Source organism: Xiphias gladius, chromosome 20 (genome assembly GCF_016859285.1).
Source record: "Xiphias gladius isolate SHS-SW01 ecotype Sanya breed wild chromosome 20, ASM1685928v1, whole genome shotgun sequence".
In the NCBI taxonomy this organism is placed as follows: Eukaryota; Metazoa; Chordata; class Actinopteri; order Istiophoriformes; family Xiphiidae; genus Xiphias; species Xiphias gladius.
In genome coordinates, this window is record NC_053419.1 from 10923394 (window position 1) to 10948324 (window position 24931).

Here is a 24931-nt window from a genome sequence, read left to right on the forward strand (position 1 = left end):
TATGACTCTTGTGCACTTTTATCTTGTTAGGCTGGCACTTAAAACAATATACAATAAATCCATCACTTAAAAAAAGATTTAATTTATAAATAAATTCAAGCAAGAAACAACAGCAAGTATACACGTTACATTCCATTTGATGACAGGACATTACAATGATAAATCAAATTATGCAGAAAATCAATTTTCCAATAAAGTGTGCGTGATGTTTAATTTTATTTCAGTATCACTACTATTACCTATACTAAGCTGACCAGAAACAAATTGATTTTATTGTAGGAAACAGAAGGTGCATATACACCTACGGAAGAAAAGAAAAACAAAACAAACAAACCCCCCATCAACACATGGTAATAATTGTTGCCATGAAAAAACAAAGAATGAATGAGATATTGCATGTATAAAGCACAAAGGAATCTAGCAAAGAGCTCTTTGGCACTTACTGTACAATTCTTTCATCTTCGTTCATTAAAAGTCACATAACTTGCTTGTTACTGTCAGTTTTCTCTTAAGTTCATTATCAATCCCTGACAGCAAAATCAGCCACATACTGTGAGAAAAATCACTTTTCCAAATTAACATTGTTGTCCCCCTGCATCACTTTGTCTTCATGTGTTTGCAGGTGCCAGCTGGGATGATTGACGTGTACGTGTGTGTGCCCATGTGTATGTGTATGAGTGTGTTCATTGAGAGAGAGAGAGAGAGAGAGAGAGCGCTCCACTCAGTTACATAAGAGAGGATTACTGTAACACAGCAACACAATGACACAGGGGAGTGTGGAAAAAATGTCAGCTTTCATCATTCCTCAAATCCCCATCTATGTTGACCTGCTTTGTACCTTTGTGCAAACACTCACTCTCACTTGCACACAGGAATACCCGTATTTACAGTAAGTACATCAACACATGGAAGGTTAAGAAGGTTAATGCTGCTTGTATCTCAGGAGATTTGACTTATCCAACTCCACTGCTGCATCATAATAAATACTCAAACAGCTGATTTCAGTCATGTTTTCTCTTTTAGGACTAAAGCATTTGTTTTTCACTAACCAAAAACAGCAGAACAAGATCACATTTTTAAAAAAAGAAATTAATTAAGTATTTTTGATTAGTAAAACCCAGAAAGTGAGCTAGCATTTGGATACAATCAACAACAAACAGTCAGTAATTAATTGACAAGGAAGGAGTACGAGTGATTCGTTTTCATATTTGCTTTTTCTCATAAGAAACAGAAAAATACTGTAGAATTAATCAGCACTCTTCTCTTTTCTCTCTTGGAGCCTCAGCCAAATGCTCAAACAGCTTCTTCGTGCTGACTCACCTTGGACAGCTTCTATTTCCTCACAGGGGACTTTGGAGGAGGAGGAGAGACGACAACAACACCACCACCGCCGCCACACAAAGCTCAGGACTCATGTAGATTTATGCAGAAATGTCCCGTCCTGCCAAGACCTCTGTGAACCTGCAGCGCTGCCAAAGCATCTCTCTCACAGATTTATCAAAGTGAGAGGAGAGAGCTGTGCCTACGTCATTATCCAGGCCTGAATGGGGTTTCTCATTTGCTGTCTACCTAGTAATTAATCTATCAATACATTACTACAATTAATTTCATGATAGCGCTGCTTAATTATAAAGTATATCGTCTCCCTCTGAGGAAGACATCTTTGCATTACCGTTGTGACCCCACGTACTCAACTCAGCATGACGCTGAGCAAACAACTCTTCACTGTTGCACTGTTTACACGTGAGCCCAAATTAGTCATACCTAATTAAAAAGACAGATCATTTTAGATGGCACAGGAACAAATGGAGTTCAGTAACTGGACCATTATTTTAAACAAATTTAAAAAAAACGTTCCTCTAACAAAAATCTTTTACAAAAGTAGATCTGAATGGTTTTGGAGCCCTGCACCAAGCTCCATAACCTTCTCAAGCTCTTAATATAAGCACTTTGTCGGCAGTGGAAGAGTTTCAGCAACTGGAGAAAAACTCTGTAAAGTTGCAGTTTATCTAAGGATGTGATGTTGCACCTGATAAACTGCAATAAAATTCTTAACATGTGTATAGTTCAGTAAAATATAGTCACAAGTATCATTTAAAAAGATTACCCATGTAAGTGAGGTTCTTCAGTTAATCTCATCCTCTTCACAGTGATCCTCAGTTTGACTGGCTTCCTACCTTCCTGGTTTTGGCAGGGTCTGGTGCCATGTCTCCACCTGTAATCCTAAATAACAAAAAAGGCTACAAAAATGAATAACAAATACACTAAAACTCAAAATCTTACAAACAGTAGAGGTTCACTGCAGACTCTGTAGCTCCCATGGCTTCAAATGAAATGTGTTTTGCTCCTTATCCCGTGTTTGCCCGTCTGTCTGTCTGTCTGTCTGTGAGTACGGTGTTGGACAGCTTCTCCCTGATATGACCTGCTCTTTCCAAACAGAAGTCAGCTATGATTCAGAATTTTCTCTCATGGCGTTCTTGTACCCAGGGCTGCCTGCTGTGTGACCATATGGTCCAGTTAACAAGAGGGTGGAATATGAACAGGAGATGGGAAAAGAGCATTTAAGGCTAACCTCTCACCTGTTATCATGAGATGAAGGGGGAACTTGCCTCTTGATGGTGTCAAGATTCTTCGTGGCTCCTTGTAGCATAACCCGAATACATTCTGCTAACGCCTGTAGCTGTTACATAAGACACTGCTTGTTTGTAACAAATGAAAACTTAAAGCGCCTACACACCACTCACTTTGCCTGATGTGAGTACACGTTGCTTAATTTACATCTCCAGACTCCCCTATTATTTTGTTGCACCTGTTGTGTGTGTGTGTCTTGAGGGGTGGGGGTGGGGGGTGGCAACTCATTTCTATTGGCACATGCAGTTCAGGGACATGTCATTCCCAGCATAGCTAAACCCCCCTCTACCTGGGTATAATCAGCCCAAATAAGTAAAAACACCAGTGTGGCTGTGTGGGGTCTTTAACACCGTATGAAATGATTTTGTGGCTACTTCAGTGGAGATAACACAGCCCTTACATTAACATTGCCTTATAATGTTGTCAGGCTAACATGTAAGAGAACATTTCCCTATTTACATATCCAACATACACAGTTCAGCATTCATTTGAAGTCATATTTCTGGCCACCTGATGAACAGATGTCCAGTATGGACTCTCCTTTAATCTGATCAATTCTTGAGAAAATGTGTGTGTTTAGGTAGCATATAGAGTTTAGCAGAGTTTTTCAGCTAAAAATGGTTACCTGCTGCTGCTGCTGGAGCAGTGAGATTGAACCCCACAATAAATGTGTCACAAAACAATACGCCTAAAAAATTTTTTGTGAAGATGCGGAGTTGAATAGTCTCTAATGTGCTCATCATGGACCATTCTGACTATTCATCTGTATGGGAATCAGCTTTGGAAAAGCTTTTTATTCATGTACAATAGTCAAACATTCAGGACATCAACTGTCATGGAAAAAAACATGTTAACACAACTCCGGTTTAAAAACATTTCTGGTGTAATTGTTCTGAAGGGAAGTCTGTCCAAACTTCCTGTTCAGTCCAAGCTGTGATAGATGAACTGGTACCAGACATTGATACTACACTATAAATGCAATATTTTGTTTTTATTTATTTTCATTCAGACAGAAGTGCTGCCCTAAAACATCTCCCCCTCCTTTTAGTAACTGTGTGGCAGTTTCAAACTCCAGAGGGATGCTCTTGGTCTGGGTCTGCTTCAGGTCTCTCTCCATCAGCTGGGGATAAGAACATGGTACATTATTCATGCTATTGAGATTACGATGAGTATAAAAGGAATATTAGCATTATTAGATGATTAACTTCAATTTAGTTTGTATGAACTAATAGGAAGCATTATGTAACTCTTAACTAAACAGTTGAAGAAGCTACAGAGACAGCTGTAGAAACCAATTAAGACCGGAAATGTCACATCACCTCATATGCCGTTATCTCCAGCACCTCGCTGATGTCATCTTCCTGTTCTGACAGGGGTGTGTTGATCAACATAGCAGCTTTGGCCACATCTGGATGGTAATGCCTCAGTAATGTCTGTAGAAAAGGAGAAAAGGAAAACGTTAAAGTATACTTCCATTAAACTGGACTCCTACTCATATATGACACTTCTTCTTCTTCACTTTCGAAGAAGAAGACATGAGAAAAACCATGGCTAACAAGTCAGCTTTACTGAGTGTCATGGATGATTAATTTGTGAATCCTCATCAATCACATACATACCTTAACTTCCCACAGGCTGCTCTCTAAGGCACGGCACTGAACAGGGTCCTCTTCATCCATTAGATACGGGTCTTCCACAGGCTCTGCTCATTATGAATAGAAACAAACATCTACCTATATCCTAAAATGCTTCTTAGATTTAGAAGAAGACTGTACTGTACAGTATAGTAAGATTTTTACAAATTGCCCCAAATAAACCAAGCATGTAAAACCCCTGACTATTTGAATATGTTTTTATAGACAGATGAAATTACCAATGTTGAGAAATCTGAACCACTTAGAAGCTGACACTCACCATCCTCTGTGCTGGGCTTGTGAATAAGGATTCTGCAGGACGGGTGGCGACGGATCAAGTTGTAGATGAAGGGCAGCACTATGAGGAGGGCTGCAGGCGGTGCTGTAAGAGCCAAACGAGCCAGGCGTTTGGCGAACGCTGCCACTAGGTACACTGGCAAGTGACTGAAGTCAAGCACAAACACGCATATATAGTAAGTTACTGAAGTACAGAGGCTTTTTGAGTTCTTAATGGTTTTTAAGGGTGTATTGTACGGTATGAAGCTAATAATTAGGTTTTTTAACCTTTTAAATAACCCATATACAGCTGGTTTGAATCACAAGAACACATTCTCCATAGCAACTACTGCTGCAGTCTCACTTGACCTGCATTTAAATCAGTGGGGCTCATCAGTGGCCAGCAATCAAAAGGTGTGGTTATACTGTGAAATGTAGTGGTCAATCTGTAAATCACGTAGTACAGGTCAACAAAAGTATTAACTACAACTGAATACCTGTCCACACGAGGACACATGCAGACAGCTATAGCAAGATAAACTGAGGTTAAAAAGAACTTTAAGTGTAGAATGAGCAATCTTACCTGGAGCTGAGGAAGAGGTTGGCCAAGTGGAAAAAGCGTGCTCTGTACTTCACGTGGAAAATAGAAGGCTCAAGCAGATTATACAACTTCTTGTAGAAATCAGGGTAATCCCTGACAAAACACACATACAAACACACAACATACAGTATTTATGTAATGCAAAAATATCTTGGTCTTGTGATTTCTTCTACGCATGACTATAATTAATGTGAAAAAGGCCAAATCAATTCATTTTGCATAACACTCACAGGTTGTGTTGATGTATGAGGACAAAGAGGCCATTGAGGGCCAGCAGGCTGATTGCCCCACCTATTCAACAAAAATGTGACAGCACGTCATTATATCACGATTACCATCACCCTATCTAAATATTACATGTGAAAAATGCCTTCATTGTCAGCTCACACGGAGTTGTTGGAGTACTATCACTATTAAGCCACATACGCAACTTACCAACTTCATAGGCAGCAGTCAAGAAGTCAATCATCAGCGCGGGTTTACTCATGTGGGGCAAAATGGAGTCATGGAGGATCACCAAGACCTTTTTATACATGCTGCTTGGCAACTACATCAGAGAAATGAGAAATGAATGAGAAAAATCATAGTCTTGATGGTACAGTGTCATAGCTTTGTACAGAGAACAAAAATGATGACTGTGCATTCTAGATATTTACCCTATACTTGAGAAAGCCGAGCCACATCCTCTCAAAGACACGCTTGTGTTCCTGTAATGAGGTAGAATGTTTAAAATCTTATTCAGTAACATTTATGTTGCAACCAGAAATGAGAAGGCCTGATTAAAAATATTTTACTTACATTGAGTTTAGCAGCTTTCCAGTCCTCATGCTTGGCTGAAAAACAATTTAATCTCTTTAATAACTTACAAAGAAATTAATGTACAAAAAGCGGAAACTGACACTGTATTACTTATGGCATTATGGCAACTTCAAAGCAGCTCTCACCTTCCTGTTTGACCATAAAGTTGGCGAGCTCTGACTCCTGGCTTGGCATACCGATGTTGGACATGAGGGTGAACACATTGTTCTGGTATATGGGCACCACTGCCTGAGACGAACAACACAAGCCAACAGTATTCAGCACACCAAGTAATATTTACTCCATTAAAAAAACAGCATCTTTGATGTGACAACAATAAACAAGCACAACTCCTTTGCAGAGTTTTCCTACCCCTTTGTGTTTGTCCATAACTTTGCCCACATTCTCACGGACGGAGCTCATGACATAATAGCGTACATCGTCCATCTCAAGGAATTCCTGAAACCTTGAGATCAGCAGGGAGTTGTCTGTTGTTCTGGACAACAGTCTGCCAACCACTGCCTGACCATGAAATAAAAAAGCAATATTACAAGATGCCTGTGCTAAATGGCAAAAAGCATTTTAAAAAAACTGCCTTATCTCTTGTTTTGGCGAATGGAATGAGGATATTATTGAAGTCACACAACAGATCTAATAAATGTATTATCAATGTATCAGATATCATTTTTCATTACTTCTACCACCGGTAGGCAGGTTGCATGACACAAGAACCAACCTGGATGAGTTCCCTCGGGAAGCTGTAGTGTTCACTCCAGTCCAAGTCCTCGAGAGGATGCTGTCCTTCTCCTGCAGCAAACTTCATCAGGCAGCACAGCGCACTCTCCTGTGTTTGGACAGTTCATTATTAATTTTAAAAATAATTAACCACAAGCAACATTGGAAAGTTAACAACTAAATGTTGATTGGTAACAAGACTTGACTTTTGTGCCATGGCAATATAAAAGTTAAAAGCCAATAATCTACTACATACTACCTGATCCCCTTTGAGATACAGAATTATTTTGAAGGTTTGCAGGAATTATAATAAACCAGCTTCCAGTGAATAGATAATGTAACTGGGCCAAAAACAACCAAGTGTTATTTTAAAAAGAAGGTGCTGAATCAATGATAATGATAATAGTGGCCATAGGATGTGGCCATATATAGTAGCACCCACTGCATGTTGCATAAGTACTCGTGTGTAATACCAGTTCACCGAATCACACCTGGCACGCGTTTTTGGGTAAAAAGTGAAAGAAAAAAAACAAAACAAAAAAAAAACACACCTGCACTGCATAGTATAGTATAGTAAAGGCAAAGGACTGTGCATACTTCAACTTCCCACACGTCACTTACACTCACTTTAAAACGCTTTAATCCAAGTCCTTTGGTGAATGCGTGACTAAAGGTGAACCACTCAGTTCAACTCACCTTGATGCCGTGAGCTTCATGGCTGAGGTGCTCAAGCAGCATCTCCACACAACTGCTGTAACGGTGTCTCATGAAGATGCGGTACTTCTCCTCAGCACCATACCCTCCTGGACCATACAAAGGTGCAGACAAACAGAGTGAGGATACGACTTGCAACTCTGGGGAGAGTTTGTAAGTGTGTTCCTGTCTGAGGTACAGGTAAGGGAAACCCAGAGGAGTGGAAGCACTCTGTTTTATAAACGTTTATGAAATGTGCACGTTTATGACAGGAGTTAAATAAGTGGTCATAAACTCAGATTTTCAGCCACAGTTTCATGTGATACCCCCACAACCTCAGGAGGTGCGGTACTGGTGGGGACCTTGCTCACATCCATCTCATAACAAGGGTCACTTATAAAGGGTTATCCTGTACTCACCACTCAACGCCTCCTCCTCTCCGGGCAGCTTTCCCATAAACAGGTCTTTTCTCTCCAACAAGGTGTAGAACAATTTGCTGCAGGAGTTGACAGCACTGGTGACATCCTTTTCTTTTTCTGACTGCAAACAGACATGGTGAAGAGTAATGTTTTAGTAACCTAAAAGAAGTAAAAGCTACTGTAACGTTAGCAAAGCTGATGAACATTTTTTCCGTTGTTACTCAAACAAATGAGTGTAGTTGCGTATATCTACCTGAAGGAACTCGAGTATGTCAAAAACGTCGTTGGCATTTTTTCTGCTCTCGAGTATTCTCTCGACTTTGCTGTTGAGGTCGATTTTAGCTGTTTTTACACTTTGTTCTGTGGTTTTTGCCGAACTCACGTTGCGTTTTTTGGCCGGCGCCATGTCTACTCAGTGATGCGGCATTCACTTCACAGCTTAAGAATACGAAAAACCATCACTACATTACTACAAACATGATGGACGGCAAACTTTCTAGAAACTTTGTTTAATGAATTTTAACTAAAAAATTTCTAGATTGTTTAGATATTTCTGTATATATCAAGTATACACTCGAGACTTTTATTATATTTCACTGTCATCGAAGCACGGTACTCGTGACCTCTAATTTACTGAATTTCCAAAGGCTGTTGAATGCGACATTGATCCAAACCACACATCTGCTGTATTGCCTCCTAGTGAGTGGAGGGTGAAGCTTAAGCTCATGATCACCACCTCAGAATCCGTTGGTTAGTGCACAGCTCTGTTGCATATTTTATCTACAGTCTACCCTGAGTTGCATCAAAACGTTCCTTCCAGATCAAAACATGAATTTAAAGTAATCAACAACTGTATGATTTAAATTCATGGAAAAATTATGAGACAATGAACCTGCACCTCTCCAACACAGAAACAAGACACCCAGACTGACAGAGACACAAATTATTTATTGAAGTTGGTTAATTTTTGTCTCTTTGTGATTGTTTTTCATTTCTTTTGTCATCTCTTTTCACTACAAACATTTTGCCTCTCTTTGTAGTCATCCTTGTCTTCATTTTGTGTGTCTTTGTATTCATTTGCATCTCTTTAGTTGTCTGTATGGTCAGTTTGTCTCTTTTAACCCTTTTTTGTCTCTGATGTTTCCTTGCATCTCTTTTTAATTATCTTTATTTGTTTAGTCTCTTTTTAGTTGCCTGTGTAGTCATTTTGCATCTCTTTGTAGTTCTTTTTGGTCTCTTTGTACTCATTTGTTTGACTTTCCAACCCCCCCACCCATATACATATATTATATAAGCGATCATCAAACAATACAGGAACCCACATTGGTTTCGCAATGGCATTACCAATAAGAAAAAAAATCATTGGAATGAAAGAAATAATAACACAGAGAGGCTTCTGTTATCTTGTTATTTATGTTTAATAACATTTGTATAAGAGAACAGAAATTAAGTCCACTTAGTTAAAAAAAAAAAAAAAAAAAAATCAATCTTGGAAGATATACTTTTAGACCTAAAAAGAAAGCTAATTCCCAGCAAAAGAAAGAGATTGTTTTGGTGAGAAAATGTATCTTCTTTCAGCAGGCAATGTGACCTAATCTGAGTCATTTCTTTCATCTGCATTGTCCTAGAGGGAAAAAAAAAGAAAAAAAAAAAAAAAAAAAAAAGAGTGCAACGATGAATCAGGATATGTTACAAATTGATTTTTAATGTCATACACCAGTGTTTTAAATAAACATTGTTTCTTTATTATGAATTCCAGATACCTGTTTCTGGTCCTTATTATCTCGTGTTTCGGTAGCTGTGGCTTCAAAGTCATGGATAGGAAGTGTGGCCATCCAGCTGACCATGGAGCCCTCCTGACACTCTGTCTCAACAATGGTGGGATAGATGTGAGCCTCCTTAAAGGCCTTGATTGCCTCTTCCTCGCTGTCCCATTCCAGGCGCTCATGCAGCCCATCCCCTCCAAATCGTTTGTTGTAACGGTCAAAGTGAACCCTTTCCAGGACCAGGCCCAGTCCTGGAGCTTTTGGCACATCCACCTTCTCCTGTCCCCAGCTCCGCTCTATCACTTCCTCCTTCACGTAACCCTTTATCACCGCAATCACCAGGCCGATCATCTTGCGGATTTGGTGCAGCATAAAGCTCTGGCCTCGCACAGTGATCACTGCAAACTCAGAATTGCCGCGGATAAAAGGCTCTCCACAGGACATCTCTGTGATGTAGCGACGGGCACTGGGGTCATTTGGAGCCTTCTGGGAGGTGAAGTTGTGAAAGTTATGAGTGCCTTTGTAGAGACCAAACAGATGGTTCACCCTCTGTAGTGTCTCTGGTTCCAAGCGAAAGGCTGCTATATTCCTGGTATCATTGTCTTTCGGGAAAAAGGCCACTGTTGGAAGCATATAGGAGTATGTACGAGCATCACAGTTGTTTTTGGAATTGAAACCCTGGGTCACCCGTTTGAGACCTGTGGGAACAAGTGTAAAAACTTTTTTTTCTCATTGCTGACAGCCATCCTCTCATCTCCAATCAATAAAACTGGACTTTGAGACACAACTAGACAAGTGTCAACATGAAGGTAACTTAAGTTTTCAACAGATTCTGTCATTTAGCATTTATCATTCCAACATCTTGGACTTGTCATTCGAAATATAATTCAGCAAACTGTAAGAGATAAGTGGAACCAATGTCTCACCGAGCACCCTGATCTGCGGTGGCAGATGCTCATTGATTTTTTCAGTGATGTCGTCAATCAGCCGAAGCTTCAGAGAGACCACTTGGCCAGCAGCAGACACGCCCTAAACAAGTTCATATAAACACCAACGCCGTTTGTCATAATGACATACCAGTAATAATGATGTATGCAAACTCTCAGCATGGCTTATTAAAATATGCAATATATATCACATATAAGATAAGCCCCATGACATTACACTTGTCACACAAAAAACTGACAAAACAAACAACAGTTAGGCAGCATGATTCAAACTTCAACTGAAGAGTTGTGTTCATTAGCACCTTAAGCAACAACATGGCCATGCAAAGATACATTACACTGAAAAACTTTTTACCAGTTCAGCAGACATTTGATTCTTCTTCAGAATTGCCTTGTAGGCCTACCGCTGTGCATGAGTTCCCCGTGTACGACCTGTACAAACCCCTACCTTGTCTGTTCTGGCACATCTTTGAAAAGACATCTTCTTCATGTCATCGCCATGGTTTTCAGGAATGCAGCCAGATTTAACAAGTGCGGCAACCAGGTCATCTTCGATGGTCCTGAACTGAGAGGTCCCAGGATTTCTCTGAAACACAATGAAAAAGGTGAAATTTAGCAAGATGTAAGAAAATGAAGGGCTTAGAACTGACAGAGAGAGACCAGCTATACTATGCACCTGCATGCCATAGTATCCCTTTCCAGAATATGCCAGGAGGAGGACCACTTTCTTTTTAGGGTATTTCTTTTCATCCTCAGTATGTTCCCCCTCTGCCTTTATCCTTTTTGTAGCTTGCACCCTCTCAGCAGAGTCTTCATTTTCCTCATTGGCTCTTTTCATCAGCTTGGCCGCGTGCTCATCTTTCGATCTTTCACTCATCATGCAGCAAAACTTGTAAAGGCCACCTGTGAGGATGACACGAAATATTTCGCTATCATATACTACAATCTCTTTGGTACATGGCTATAGAGTACAGTTATGCCATGTAAGCTTATAAATCTATGAGAAACACACAATTTTGGACAAAATGAAACAAGAAATATATGGAGATAAGTCTGGCGAACAAAAGCGTGATTAAAAAAAACGCAAAACAGCACAGGAAGAGATTCATCCACAGCTGGAGGACTGACTAAATTCACACTGTCAGATTGTTTCTTATGGTTTGGCTTACCGTTTGTCTTTAACGTCAATGTGTGGTTAACTAAGGCACTCAGCAGTGGTTGGGATTTAAACATGTTACGTTAGGCCATCATCAGAAGGTCAATTCTTCTGCTAAAAGATGCAACCTGGCATATCAGCTGAACTGAGGAAGCTAACGCGCAGCAGCACGGGATAATCAGCTAAAACTAGCTTTAAGGAATCCGTGGACGAAATATACAAACTGCTAGACACGCGAAGTCAGCCTAACCCGAATATTAATAACTGCATTCAGAAAGGTGTACAAATAAAGCGCGCACTGTACGGTACTATGCGGCAAGATAAACACATGGTCAAGATCCCCCTTGACCCCTCATGCAAATATCGCGAGGCTTGTCTTGTTCTCCTTTCTGCATACGTCATAGCAGGATTGTAAAACCATTGAATAAAATTTAATTATGGGGCGCGGTGAACTGAATTAAATTTAGCTGTTGGCGAAATGCAAAAATGTAATGAGCCTCTTTGATTGCAGCGTTAGTTTCAATCAATTTGTCAATTTCAACCTTGTGGCTTTAAATGAGGGTATTGATCTTTTATTAAATCTCGTAGGCGAGCGATAAATCTAAAAATACTTTTGTACGTGTTTGAGGATTGAACCACTGTATCATAATCTTCGGTCTGCCAACATGTTAGGAGAATCTAACAAATTTCAACGTACGGCAGATTCTTAGAGAACTGCTGCCGCGAAAGAAAAATCCACGTGTAGTAATATTTTTGTCCACGTGAGTGCAGCTAAAACACACAAACAGAGGAGTCATCTAGACGCTTTGGCGAATATGATTTTAAATGCAAATGACACCACATTGTGTTTTAGGCGATAGTTTACTATCTTATCGGACTCTCAAAGTAAATCCAAGGTAGTTTTTAGGAAGAAATAATGGCAATTGAATAGATTTTTCAGTTGAGATTTAATGGGCTTTTATCATTTTCATCAAGGGTATATACAATTTATTATATATGCTATATTATTATATTATAGTATTATATGCTAATCCTCAATACCTTGTTGCATATGCTGGCTGCATGTGTCTACTGACAAAGCCCCCTTACCTTTGCTCAAATCATCATATTCCAGGCTCAATTGAGCTCTTACAACACAATTTAAGCAAGCAAGACAGGATGACAGATATGGACTTGTTGTATAAGCCAAAGACATGTTGCATGGCATACGATATCCATCATTTTTAGACTATATAAAGAAGTCTTACTGTGTCAATTTACAGCCACTTATCATAATGTGCTGTGACTCGTGTAACTGTCATGCATTAGGGGAAAAGGTTAAAGTCAAATTATAGTGGCCAAAAGGCTCAGCACTTACAAGGCAGAAAGGTGTTTATATCTTTCTCAAGGACACCGCAACAAGGAGGAAGACTGGTTGCCAACCTTCCCATCCTCAGCTGGCCTTAGAGTGCACAATTGCACTTTTTCGTAGCACCTTATAAGGTGATCATCTAGTTTTCTACTGAAAACCCAATGCCAAACATAGGCTTGTTATGGAAAAAGGGGCCCTGGTTGCCACAATCCCATATCACAGATGGCATATGCCCATTTTCCTAACAGATGCTGATCTTCGTGGATGCTGGGGATTCTAAATGAGAAACAGTGATTCCTCAAGGCTTGTAATAAGGTTTAGGTGGATGAAACAGACTAGAAGTTTTTTTAGTTAAAGTATCAACATGTTGCTTATAACTTTCTCTTCTTTGACAGTAGCAAACAAGGGCACGAGTGAGTGCTTACAAGAAAAGCCATCCTCATTGTCAGCAATGAAATCCACCGCTGCTGAAGCTGTTACCCTGCTGGCTGATTTATATAAGCTGTTGAACAAAACAAACATCACATACTGGATCTATCAAATGCGAAAGGAATGGAGTAACTAGCAAATTAGCAATATGACTGTGAAGATTCTCAGTCATCCAGGTCATGGTATTCTGTAAATGCTATGCGTCAAACGTCTTCAAGAACTTCAAGAGCAAGCCCAGTTGCTTTCACAAAGCACTTGCAGAATGGCAAATAAGCAAATAATGAAATATGCAGCATATGAATTATACTGAAAGGGAGAAAACATTGCTGTTTCTGTGCCTTATGTTTTGTAATTACTGTATCAAGGAACAGTGCAGTTCTATAGAATAATAGCTGAAATTAGACTTGAAAGGATCACATGATTTTTGATAACATGTTTTGCGCCTACAACCAACTATGATGTAGGGATCCATAGTCAGCCTGCCTAGTGGTAACTCCATCCTTCTGCTGTATGAGACACTGTGTTCCATTTTTAGCCCAGTGTGAAATGAGGCTTGACTGTTAACTTTCTATTCAGCTTCAAACACCGCTTTAATAGAAAGTTCATCCCGTTACAACAGAAATGAGCCTGACCATCTAGTTTGGTTGAGGTCAGAGTGGTTACTCACAGAACCTGCTGTAACTTAAGTAGATTTTAATTTACTTACAGTAAATTTTAAAAAGAATTTATGTTACATCATATACAATGTGATATATATATTTTAGATTACTTTAATTTTTAGTATGTGCTTCACACATCGTAAAATGTATCATACTATGCATTTTTGTAACTAAAATTTAAGTTTATGTTTGTTCAGTTCAAGTGTGGGAAAAGATGATGATTTTCTGCATTCTTATGTCATCATTATTTTCTTTTACAACAACATAATTTATTTCCACATGTAGCATGCTTTTTGTTAATTAAGCATATCATATGATACTAATAAAGTCACATACATTCTATGGAGAGACTAGGAATTGTCCTTTAAGACATAAGATTTGTTTTAGCAAGTATTTGTTTATTAGCATTGCCATTCAAAAAAATCACAATGACATATAAATATAGTTAAAGTGTATTACAGTAATGTTTGCTAAACAATCTATGATAGCCTGGCACTCATTCACTGTATTTTTTCATTCTTATCTCAAGCCAAGGTGTGTCTGAATAGTTACAGATGATCTTTTTCCTTGTCAATGAACAGGAGCCTGATTGTGGCAGTACACATTAATCGCAGTGTCTTAAAATAACTTGTCTTTCAGAGAGACAGCAGATACTCTAGGCTGCAAAACATCTCACACAAAAGCTATCTCAGCATCTTTAGGGATTTTGATTTTAACTGTTTAAAAGATCGTATTTATTCTCTAGGATGAAGTACTTCTGTGTGCTTTCATTATGTATGTAATCTTTTTTTCTTGAAACTATAGTTACATTCTGGTGCAAAAAGGATAACCATGTCACAGCCCAATTTTACTCTGCGGTATCAAGACAACTTTTAGAACTAATTTAACAGATAAATTCTTGATAAAAGGCCAGAGAGCAAATGATAAGGCCTGTGTTATAACACAGGCAAGGTTGCTCTGTCAAACAGAGTCTAACAGAGAATGGCATTTTTCACAGACACTTCCAGTAACACTGACAAATATAAGAAAACCAATCTCTACAGTGGTGCAAGGCCATAGGCTGGAAGCACTTTCTGGAGGAAATTAGGGATTTATTAACATAAATCTAAAATTGTGTATATATATATATATATATATATATATATATAATGATAAATTTAAATGTTATATTGAGGGCATGGCTTTTATCTCCAATTGGATAAGCCGTCCCTAATTAAGTGATCTTCATTCTGAAATTTGTTCCCAAAAGTAGCCTATTACAGAAAAGCACACACAGCCGTTGAGAGAGAAAGGGAGAGAGAAGGATTTCCGGTTTATCCAACCAATGAGCTGGTTCCACATGCGGACACTGAACACCGCATTCGACGTACGCGAGAACTGCAGAGGGCAAACGCGATTGGTGCCGATGAGGACGCTGGTGATTCCGCAATACACAGACAGAGCGGGCGAGGGGAATCGAGCTGCAACTCAGCCACATGTTTAAACCACGTATTTGGACAGATTTAATTTGGAATTCACTGTTTTAAAAGAAGAGGAAGACATTAAAATAGCCAATAGAGACTGCGATGTTGATATGAATTATCTGTTGGCGGTCTCACGCGAAAACTAGAGGAGCACAGCCGGCGAATTCAAGCAGAGCCAAACGAGCCCAACAGCTAGCTAGCTTTAGCCTGTTAGCTACAGTTAGCTCCGGAGCCGCTAATTCGTCCGCTCTCGCCAGACACCTGCACGCCGCGCTGTCCTGTGTTATAGCTAGCTAGCCGGTAACAGTTATTACTGTCGGCTCCTGCTCGAATATTTTCAAGTATTTCTGTTTTAAATCACGGGCTGACACGAAAGGAGAAGAGAACCGCGACAGGTTGAGGTTGGGACCAGCAGGGCGAAAGAAGCGGTGTCCTCAAGTGTCCGTTCACCATGGACAACGCACACACAAAGACGGTTGAAGAAGTTTACAGCTTTTTTAACGTGAATGAAAGCACGGGTCTGAGTTTAGAAGAAGTGAAGAAACAGCGGGAACGATATGGACCAAACGGTAGGGAGCACATTAATGTCAATTTGTTCAAAAACAAATAGCAGTATTACCCCCGGTGTCATGTATGTAGGGGCCATGGCTCCTGATTTGAAGCGGGCGACATGCCGAGCAAAAGGAGAGGTTGTTGACGTCACGATCTGTATGTTGAAATATCGGGGAGCATCACTTTTGTGACTCAGTACTCAACAAACCATCCTCCAATATATTATGTGTCGTTGTGCTTCAGTACTGCGACAACAACATGCTATTATTTTACATCAAGTGCTAACATCTAATTAACTGCTTGTCCATCTCTTTTGGCTGTGGTGTGAACGGGATGACCTGCAGAACTGCCGGCTGAGGAAGGTGAGTAGACAATTGTATATACTTGCAAGGAGTCATCTGTTTATTCATTGAAATTCTCATTCATATTTTTTCAATGAAAGGGAAACATAAGCATTTTGTTTTTGAATGAAACCCTTTTCTGCTAGGTAAATCCCTTTGGGAACTGGTGGTTGAACAATTTGAAGACTTGCTTGTGAGGATCCTTTTACTTGCTGCCTGCATATCCTTTGTAAGTATCACACATGTTTGTGTACGAGTGGCTTGTTCAGTGTTCATTCAACTGATATGTAAGGGATAGAGCTAGTTCTAGTAAAACAAATTCAGTGTCTCATATTTAACTTGTGTACTTGTATATAGCTAAGTGCTATACTTCCTTTACCATATTATCAAGCTTAGTAGTAATAAAAGCCGCTGAGCAGGTTTTGACACAGTCTCAAGAAGTTCTAAAAATCAGGCCAAAATATCTTGGACTAATATGACAAAATACGTCTTCCTTGACCAGTACACATACATCACTTCACATCGATCCATACAATTTTAAATTTTTCTAGTGAATTTTTCACGAGATAGATTTTAAGTAGTATCTTCCTTCGCCCAGATTTGAATACAGTGTTTGTGATAGTGTTCATTCAACAGATATGTAAGAGATACATTTCTTAGTAAAACAAATTCAATAGCTCATATCTGACTGTTTGTGTACAGCCAAGTCCTATACTTCCTTTACTATATTATAAAGATCAGTAGTCGCAAAAGTCTGTGACACGTGTATAAGGGGGTGCATTCAACATGGAACTCAAGATAGTTTGAGTATAGATATAGATATTTTCTGACTAGAGTAGTGAGAGGGTAATTCACTCAGATCTTAAATAGAAGAGCCTGATTCATTCCCTTCAAGACAGAATATTCAGTGTGGGGGGAAAAATAGTAAAACTTGGCCTTCTGCCAGTTGAACATTCTCTATTCTTCTCCACCACCGTCTTTCTATTTACCCTTACAGTGATGAGTCCAGTAGGTTTTTTTTTGGTCTGTGCAGCTCTGTCAGCCTACAAATTGTATATAGTCCTTTTCTGATTGAGATTCCATGCAGATTACTGCTTAGCAAGAATGCTGTTCAAAGTGGAGAAGAAAGGCGCCCAGAATCTTTCTGGTGACACAGACCGGACAATTATTTGTTATTCTGTCTTAATGTATTGTGTCAGTGCATACATGCTTTTGCTCTTGAAGCACATTTTAAGTCATTGCAGCTTCTTTGAGAGCCCGTAGTTTTCATATAGATTATGTGAACACATCATTAGTGAAGGAGTCCACAGTTAAAAAGAAACGCTGGCGTGTTGGTAATCTGGAAACAGATAGACATCGAACATGTTAAAATGACATAACTATGTGGCTTGTGGTTGGAATGAGCAGCATGCTATGTATTTGGCCGTTAAAGAGGGAAAGCAACAGACACCTAAGAAGTCCGTGTCTCTCTGATGATTGAATTTCCTGCTGTTAATTTGCTATTGCACTCTAGAAATGACCAAAACTCTATTACAAGTCTCAACATTGCTTTGATGTCCAGTGTTCATGTTGTCATTGTGAATACGACAGGACAGTTTTATAAATGAAAAAGATATAATTTGGGATGCTTGTGTTCTTGTCACCAATGAGTGGCAATCCCCATTGTAGTTTATGTGTGACACAGTGTCAAGTTCACTATCCTGTTGCCCTGTTTCTTGGCAAGCATTGGCTGTTGGCCCACTGGCTGAGAACAACATCAGTCACCAAGTCGCATGGCGATGACAGCAAGCTATGTTTACAAAGCTTATAAATCCTCAGCTGTAGTAAGCAGCATACTCTCAATCACACAAGCACATTTGGACACATTTACATTTGTTTCAACAATACAACATTTCAACTAAAAACTTATACAAAGATATTTGTTTAGATTTTATATTCAGTTGCTCAGAAACTAATGGGTGAAACAGAAATTATTTAGTTCAGGGATATCTTTATTATCCTCAAGAGGCAATTTGTTGTACATTCAGCAGTAACCACACAACCATCAAAAATAATAATAATAGGAGAATGAATACAACATAAAAATCACATTGAATTATTTAGAAGATCAATGGAAACCAGGACAAATGAGTTCTTAAGTCTATTTGTCCTGCATGTTGGCAGATTGTATCAGCTGTCAGACGGAAGCAAGTTGAACTCCTTGGACAGGAGGTGGCTAGGATCAGCCAGGACTGACTGCGCCTTCTTCAAAGTCCTAACCTTGTACAGATGAGTTAATTCATTCGACTCATCTGGCGTTTGATAGACAATTAGAATTTAATTCAACATTTGATTGGCCACTCTTAAATAGGTTGGAGTAGAAGATAGGGAGGGCTTTTGGCATTTTGTTTGACACAGTTTACTCCTGGCACAGATTCTAAAAGAGGAGAAAGTGTTTACTACACTATCAGTCTTTCTGACATGACTTTATAACACACTGGGCCCAGTTTCTGCAATACTAGCAGAGCCTGGCTTGATATTTATTATGAATTATAAAATTATTTTAAAATTTTTTAAATTATTAAATCAAATATGTAAAAGTCAAAGTGAGATACTGGCACAACTTAATCTACTAGCAAGGTGTGTGGTAAAGCCACTCAGTAAATACCATTTTCTTAAAATAACCTAATAGTCACCATTGTGTAGCAGGTGAGCTGCAATCACTCATTACTAAAATACAATATACAATAGAAAAGTACCTTTACGTTGGAATCGGAGCAGCCTGAAGCTTGTATTATTGTGTGCACAACTATTCAACAATCACTGCAAAAATGTCAGTTGAACCTGTTACATTCTGGCATCCTTTACTATACTGTATTAGCAATGTATTCTGTGAACTGCATTTTACAGTTCGTTTTGATCGTCATTTGACGTAGAATCTTACAGAAGTGAATTCACATTTACCTATTTTGAGTTCTTATGTAATATTTTTGTACAAAAAAAGTTGTGGGACAAGATTGCAGACAAGGTTGGAGAACTTGGAGAACTAGATTTCCTACACCACTAAATACACAATTAGTTGAAAATAACTTTGACCTTTCTACCTCCTGTTTGTTCCATTACAATGGATGAATGAATTCTCATTCAGTAGCAAGAATGTCATATTCCATGGAAATTGGGCTCTATGAATTTTTAAAGCCTGTAAACCTTTGCCTCACTTAAGAGAACAGTATTTTATCATGTTCCCCACATCACTGAAACAAGTTTGGACCCCTGGACAAATGCAACAAAAATTAAATAACTGTTAAAAAAGTTATCCTCTGTTAATACCTCTTGGCCTTGTTGTGGTTATCCAATAAGTTAGGACTTCAACGCACCCAGTATCTCACACTCGAGTATTAATTGTTACTTGTAATGTATTGTTTATTTCTTTGTTCTGTGTTTTGTGTTTAGGTGCTGGCCTGGTTTGAAGAGGGAGAGGAAACTGTCACAGCCTTCGTGGAGCCTTTTGTTATCCTACTTATTCTCATAGCAAATGCCATTGTAGGAGTCTGGCAGGTAAACACACATTACATTTACAAATGCATCTCTGCGGAGTTTTCTTCCAGTTGTTCATAGTTGTCCCCAAATGTGTGTTGGGAATGCATAAGCTGTATGGGAGTCGTATTGAAGGAGGAAACTAATGCCATGGAAAGAAACATGGAATAGAAAAGCTTTTAATTACATTTTTATCATGAAAGACAGAAATGCAAAATATAACATTTCCCATTCAGGCCAAGGATACAGATTATGGGATTTGTATGACTTGTATTTGTTTGCGAATGAGTTCGCACATCCACTTACACAGTTGAGTAAGTGGTCCTTCAGTGTGGCCCAGGACACATTCGTGTAGACACTACTAAAAGAATGTAGCCATATGTGGCCCAGACCACCTCCGAATGTGCAATCAGCTCTCAAAGAATGCTCAATGCATCTTGGGTGCATTCACTCCTGTACTTAGAGCTGTGAATTGTACCCACCAATGACACATGTTAATGCCAGGTATGAAAAGGGCCCCAGTCACACTGGAAACCTGGCCTGTTCCACGTCCTCATCACTTGACATATTCTGATCCTAATTAACCTACCTTTTCAGAGAAACCCAAGCATTTATCCTTTGACTAGCAGGGCAACATTTGGTCTTCAAGAGGGAAACAAAAAAAATGCAATTATTTTAAAATCTGTTTGTGAGGGGGTATTTCTATGCCTCTTCACACCTATGTTCATATGTGCCTGCTGAGCCCTGGTTTTACCCAAGGATTTACATTGTCAGTTCCTTCGAGAAATAATATTGATTTGTCAACATACACCTTAATTATAGGAAGGAAGAAAAAGCAGCAACAGTCATGGATGAAGGCACTCATCTGAACACACAGAAAAACAAATTATTTCTTTTTTTTTTTTTGGCACCCGTTCCAGTCAAATTCAAAATGGCCCAGAAAAAGGCATGTTACCCCGTAGTTAGTTATGATAGATAGGTGCGCTGACTCCTTGCACTTGCCTTGTGGATGGCAGGTCTAGATTAATGCACCACAAACCTGCTCAAGGCAGATTTGATTGACTGTATACTTAGGATATGCCAAGTGTGACATCCCAACAATGATGGAGATGTTCCTATTGGACATAATTCATTGGCATGTCTGGGTGTCTTGGAGTCAGGCTAGCCCCCTTCACCATTTCCTTATTTTAAAATGTGTTTTAGAGCAGGGGATATGGATCCTGAGCTGAAGCCTTAGCATTTTGACTTACTGTAAGAGAAGCCAGAGCTAAGTGTTGATAAAAGTTTTAATATAGATTAATGTAGTTTCAAGGGGGTCAGAGGGTTAGACCCTCTAACAGGTGTCAAGTTTATAATTCAAATGATCAAATATCTCCAATGCAGCCATATATCAATTACCTGATGTCTCCCTAACATACTCTAAGAAAAGACTTTCCATTTCCATAAAGATTTCTAAATATATAGGGACTAAGTAGGGGGACCCCTGAATCATAACTTGTAGTTAATATCTACAGATGAGTTCAATTCTCCCATGGGCTCAGGGTTGAAAGATCAGGGGCTGTAGGTCTTCATCAAGGCTATTTGTCTTACCCTTGTCATAGATCAAAAGTGCATCTCTGCTTGTGCAAGTGTCTCCTGGGATAAATGTCTGATAAACTAATTTGAAGAACAATCCCCATGATTGAAAATTACGCTTATACTTGGAATACTTGGTCAAAGACGACACCTGGTAGGTTGGGTGGGTCTCTGCTGGATTTTCTTGTAAGTTAAATGCTTGTTGAAGGTCCTGCTGAGACTTGTGCAAATGGGAAGTTGTTAAGAGCCTGGTTGTTTGCCTTTGTTTATGTAAACAAAGCCTATATGAATAATGCAAAATTGGTGGAGGTATCTGCTGCTTTTTCTGTTGTCATAGACACTGCCCTACCTGTTTTGAAATTATGAATGCCTTTCTTTGAAATAAAACTGCCTTTTTCATGCCCTCTCTAGCTTCCTTTTAACCTTGTAGACCCTCACCTTTACTGGCAGCCATTTTGATGGCTTTGTGTCCCTGTTGCTAGCCCTTACAAAAGACCATGATGGGATTCTGTACCCTGTCTTTCCATGTTTAGGTGAGTGGTGCTTGCCTGGGAGCTGCCACTAAACCTGAGAGCAATCAGTCAGCACTAGAAGAAAAGTGCAAGTCAAGAATGATTTAGGAAGGAACTGAGCAGGCAAGAATAACATTTGTACAAACCAGAGTGAGAATGGCATTGTAGGTCTTATGTCATTGGACTTTTACTCATACCGTTGCTTAAGGTAAAGAAAAGTCCCATGTTAGGGTAATTTCATAGTTTGTTTTTTTTTTTTTTTTTTTTTTCTCACATCTGAAAAGAAAACCGAGGAAATAGCTCTCTTCCAGTTTTCATTGCTTAGCCTTTTGGAACATATCCCAATGTTTACATAATTCTGCTCCGCTGTCTATCCTAAACCATGTCATGATTTAAATTTACTTTATTTTACATTTGTCTCTTTGTTTATTTAAAGATCAGTCTAAGTTCAAGCTCATCAGTCCATTTTGAATATCTGTGTTTTAGCTGCAAATTTGGCAAGACACTTTGTTTCTATCTAAGGGTCGGTGATCTTCCCAAAAAATCATATCATGATCTTTTTAACACACAATCTCGATCTTTCTTCCCAGTTTTGAAATGTATATGTCAAGAATATCCAGACTCGAACCAGTCTATGGACATTTCTATTAACACCATTTTTAAAACACAATATTGCCTTAAAGACACTGTTTCAAAATGGTCATGTGCATGAATGTCTTAAATCTCACGGTGTCGCCAGCTTTGAATGGCACTATATCCTTAGCTAGGTAGAATGTGCCTGCCTCAGTCACCTGTCCATCGTTAACTGTGTTTATCAAAATTTTTTTACTTCTCTAATGTGTTAGTCAGTGATAACGGTTTATTTTTCGGGACCTTGGGAGATACAGATGAGTGGGGTTGTACTGACCTGAGTGAAACACTCTCAGCATGTTCCCTCAGATGCATCCTTTTAAGGTAGTTGAGTAGATGTGTCATATTACCTTTGGAAGTGCCGATTGTTGCCAGGCAAAGTTTACAGATAACTCTGAGAAATATCTGACTGCGTATAGCCAAACCACTGCTACAGTGCTAACGTTTTTTGGCACCAGCTCTTGGTCCACCATATTGCTAGGTCTTGTTGAATTGTTTTTCAAATACGTCACGCATGAAAGAGACGCTGTGATAGAGATGTGATATAATTTGGCCACTCAGCACAGTCTTCTAGTAGGCAATCATTCTGTTGGCTTTTGAATGTAGTATGGATCCACATTATTATGGTAGACCAAGTGAAGTTAGTACAATGGTAAAATGTCACAATGTCTATGATTTGCTTGAAAAGTAGATCGTAGACGTCTTCAAGAATGATCACGATATAAAATTGTCACATCTCCCTACACTATTTACAGCTTTTGTTTCGTCTAGTTCTTGTTATGTTTTGTGTTTTTATGGAATTAACTAATTTTCAACCTTTATCCTATTTCTACTGTTCAGGAGCGAAATGCAGAAAATGCCATTGAAGCACTTAAGGAATATGAGCCAGAGATGGGTAAAGTGTACCGCCAGGATAGGAAAAGTGTCCAGAGAATCAAGGCCCGGGATATTGTGCCTGGGGACATCGTGGAGGTGGCAGGTAAGATGAAAAATATTATGTATGCACTCCTCAGACAGGTTGCATTCTAATACTCTGAATTTTCTCGCTTGCTTGTGAGTTATCATGACGGGAAAGATGGGTCAACCACAAAATCAGTTGGATGAGTCAGATTTAAAAGATTGCTGATCATAAAGAAATCTCAGATTTATTATAGATTACTGCTTTTTGCCTATTGAATTGATATAATTCAACATGCAGATGCTACTGGTGACTGTAAGAGATGTATGCATAACATTGGTCAGTAATTCTGTAAACATCAACAGTGTTATGACGTACTCTTCTCACAGTCCACACACACACACACACACACACACACACACACACACACACACACAGTTGATCTCTCATCCTGTTCATCTCCCATGACAATTTCAGAATAATTGTAGCACTGAGTAAGTAAAGCAGTTATGCAATACAAGACCAGAGGTCCAATCTGTTCCTGAACATTTCTTGGCTAACCTCAACTTGGTTTAGGCCGCATATGTTTATGCCTTTTGCGTCACTACTTCTTGTTTCTCTTGTTTCCTGTGTTTTTCAATCTGATCAGTTTCTCACTAGGTCTCTTTTTGTCTTTGATCCTTCTTACATTTCTTTGGTTGTCTTGCATTCATTGTTTCTCTGTTTCTGTTGAAGATGTCATTAACATTTTCTTTGTCACAAAGCAGAGGTTAGTGGAGAAGGGTCCCAGAAAGGATTTATATATTGTATGTTGATAATCTTGTCTGAAGCTAAAAAGATTGGATTTACCCACATCATTCCAATGCCTTTCAGTCATTGCTGTATTATGCTCTGTGGCACAAATTTGTACTCTACTAATAAACATTTTCAGTATAACTTTAGCAAGCTAAAGTGATCTTGTTAATTCTTGTAATGATTTGTTTTTTGTGAATATAAGTTAAGACAAAGTTATGTTGTAATAATAGTACTCTTATTTTTAAATGAAGACTTCAGTCCAGTCCAGGCATCAGTGAGGTCATCAGCCACCAACAAATGACAATAAATGACAGATTGAAGCCACTCTAAAAGAAGGACCTACTGTTATTTAGTCTGCATCACACGTTACAAACACATCAATGTTTGCAACATTACAACATGGCAGATTGGAACTAACGCTCAAGTTTAGTTAAGCATCACAAAATACTGTACAGTGATCATACAGAAAAAATGTAATTACAGTATAAGAATAATTGGGGAAGCCAGTCTAACATGACAAAGTATTGACTGTAGCACGGTAAAACATTGCAGCA

The 24931-nt window shown here is 39.0% G+C and overlaps 3 protein-coding genes across 6 annotated transcripts in view; 1 reads left to right on the forward strand and 2 right to left on the reverse strand.

Annotated features, from left to right (window-relative positions):
- Window positions 1–3395: 3395 nt before the first annotated feature.
- Window positions 3396–8420, reverse strand: noc4l (nucleolar complex associated 4 homolog). Its single transcript, XM_040157524.1, has 15 exons — window positions 8041–8420; window positions 7788–7908; window positions 7372–7478; window positions 6677–6784; window positions 6313–6462; window positions 6087–6189; window positions 5941–5975; window positions 5799–5849; window positions 5578–5689; window positions 5373–5433; window positions 5125–5235; window positions 4546–4709; window positions 4251–4333; window positions 3951–4064; window positions 3396–3751 (listed from the first exon to the last, which is right to left on the reverse strand). Exons 1-15 carry the CDS (start codon window positions 8191–8193, stop codon window positions 3623–3625), a joined length of 1602 nt encoding a protein of 533 aa, XP_040013458.1. The 5' UTR covers window positions 8194–8420; the 3' UTR covers window positions 3396–3622.
- Window positions 8421–9250: 830 nt separating this feature from the next.
- Window positions 9251–12045, reverse strand: pus1 (pseudouridine synthase 1). The gene is made up of 6 exons (XM_040156691.1): window positions 11670–12045; window positions 11177–11403; window positions 10949–11086; window positions 10480–10582; window positions 9551–10251; window positions 9251–9411 (listed from the first exon to the last, which is right to left on the reverse strand). Exons 1-6 carry the CDS (start codon window positions 11731–11733, stop codon window positions 9379–9381), a joined length of 1266 nt encoding a protein of 421 aa, XP_040012625.1. The 5' UTR covers window positions 11734–12045; the 3' UTR covers window positions 9251–9378.
- A 3376-nt stretch (window positions 12046–15421) lies between these two features.
- atp2a2b (ATPase sarcoplasmic/endoplasmic reticulum Ca2+ transporting 2b) overlaps window positions 15422–24931 on the forward strand; it is a 28714-nt gene continuing 19204 nt past the window's right edge. For all 4 annotated transcript variants that reach the window (XM_040156746.1, XM_040156747.1, XM_040156748.1 and 1 more), the window contains exons 1-5: window positions 15422–16127; window positions 16455–16472; window positions 16598–16680; window positions 19884–19988; window positions 23525–23663. In XM_040156746.1, the coding sequence (XP_040012680.1) occupies window positions 16010–16127; window positions 16455–16472; window positions 16598–16680; window positions 19884–19988; window positions 23525–23663 (463 nt within the window). In that variant the 5' untranslated portion in view covers window positions 15422–16009. The remainder of the gene's footprint in view (window positions 16128–16454; window positions 16473–16597; window positions 16681–19883; window positions 19989–23524; window positions 23664–24931) is intronic.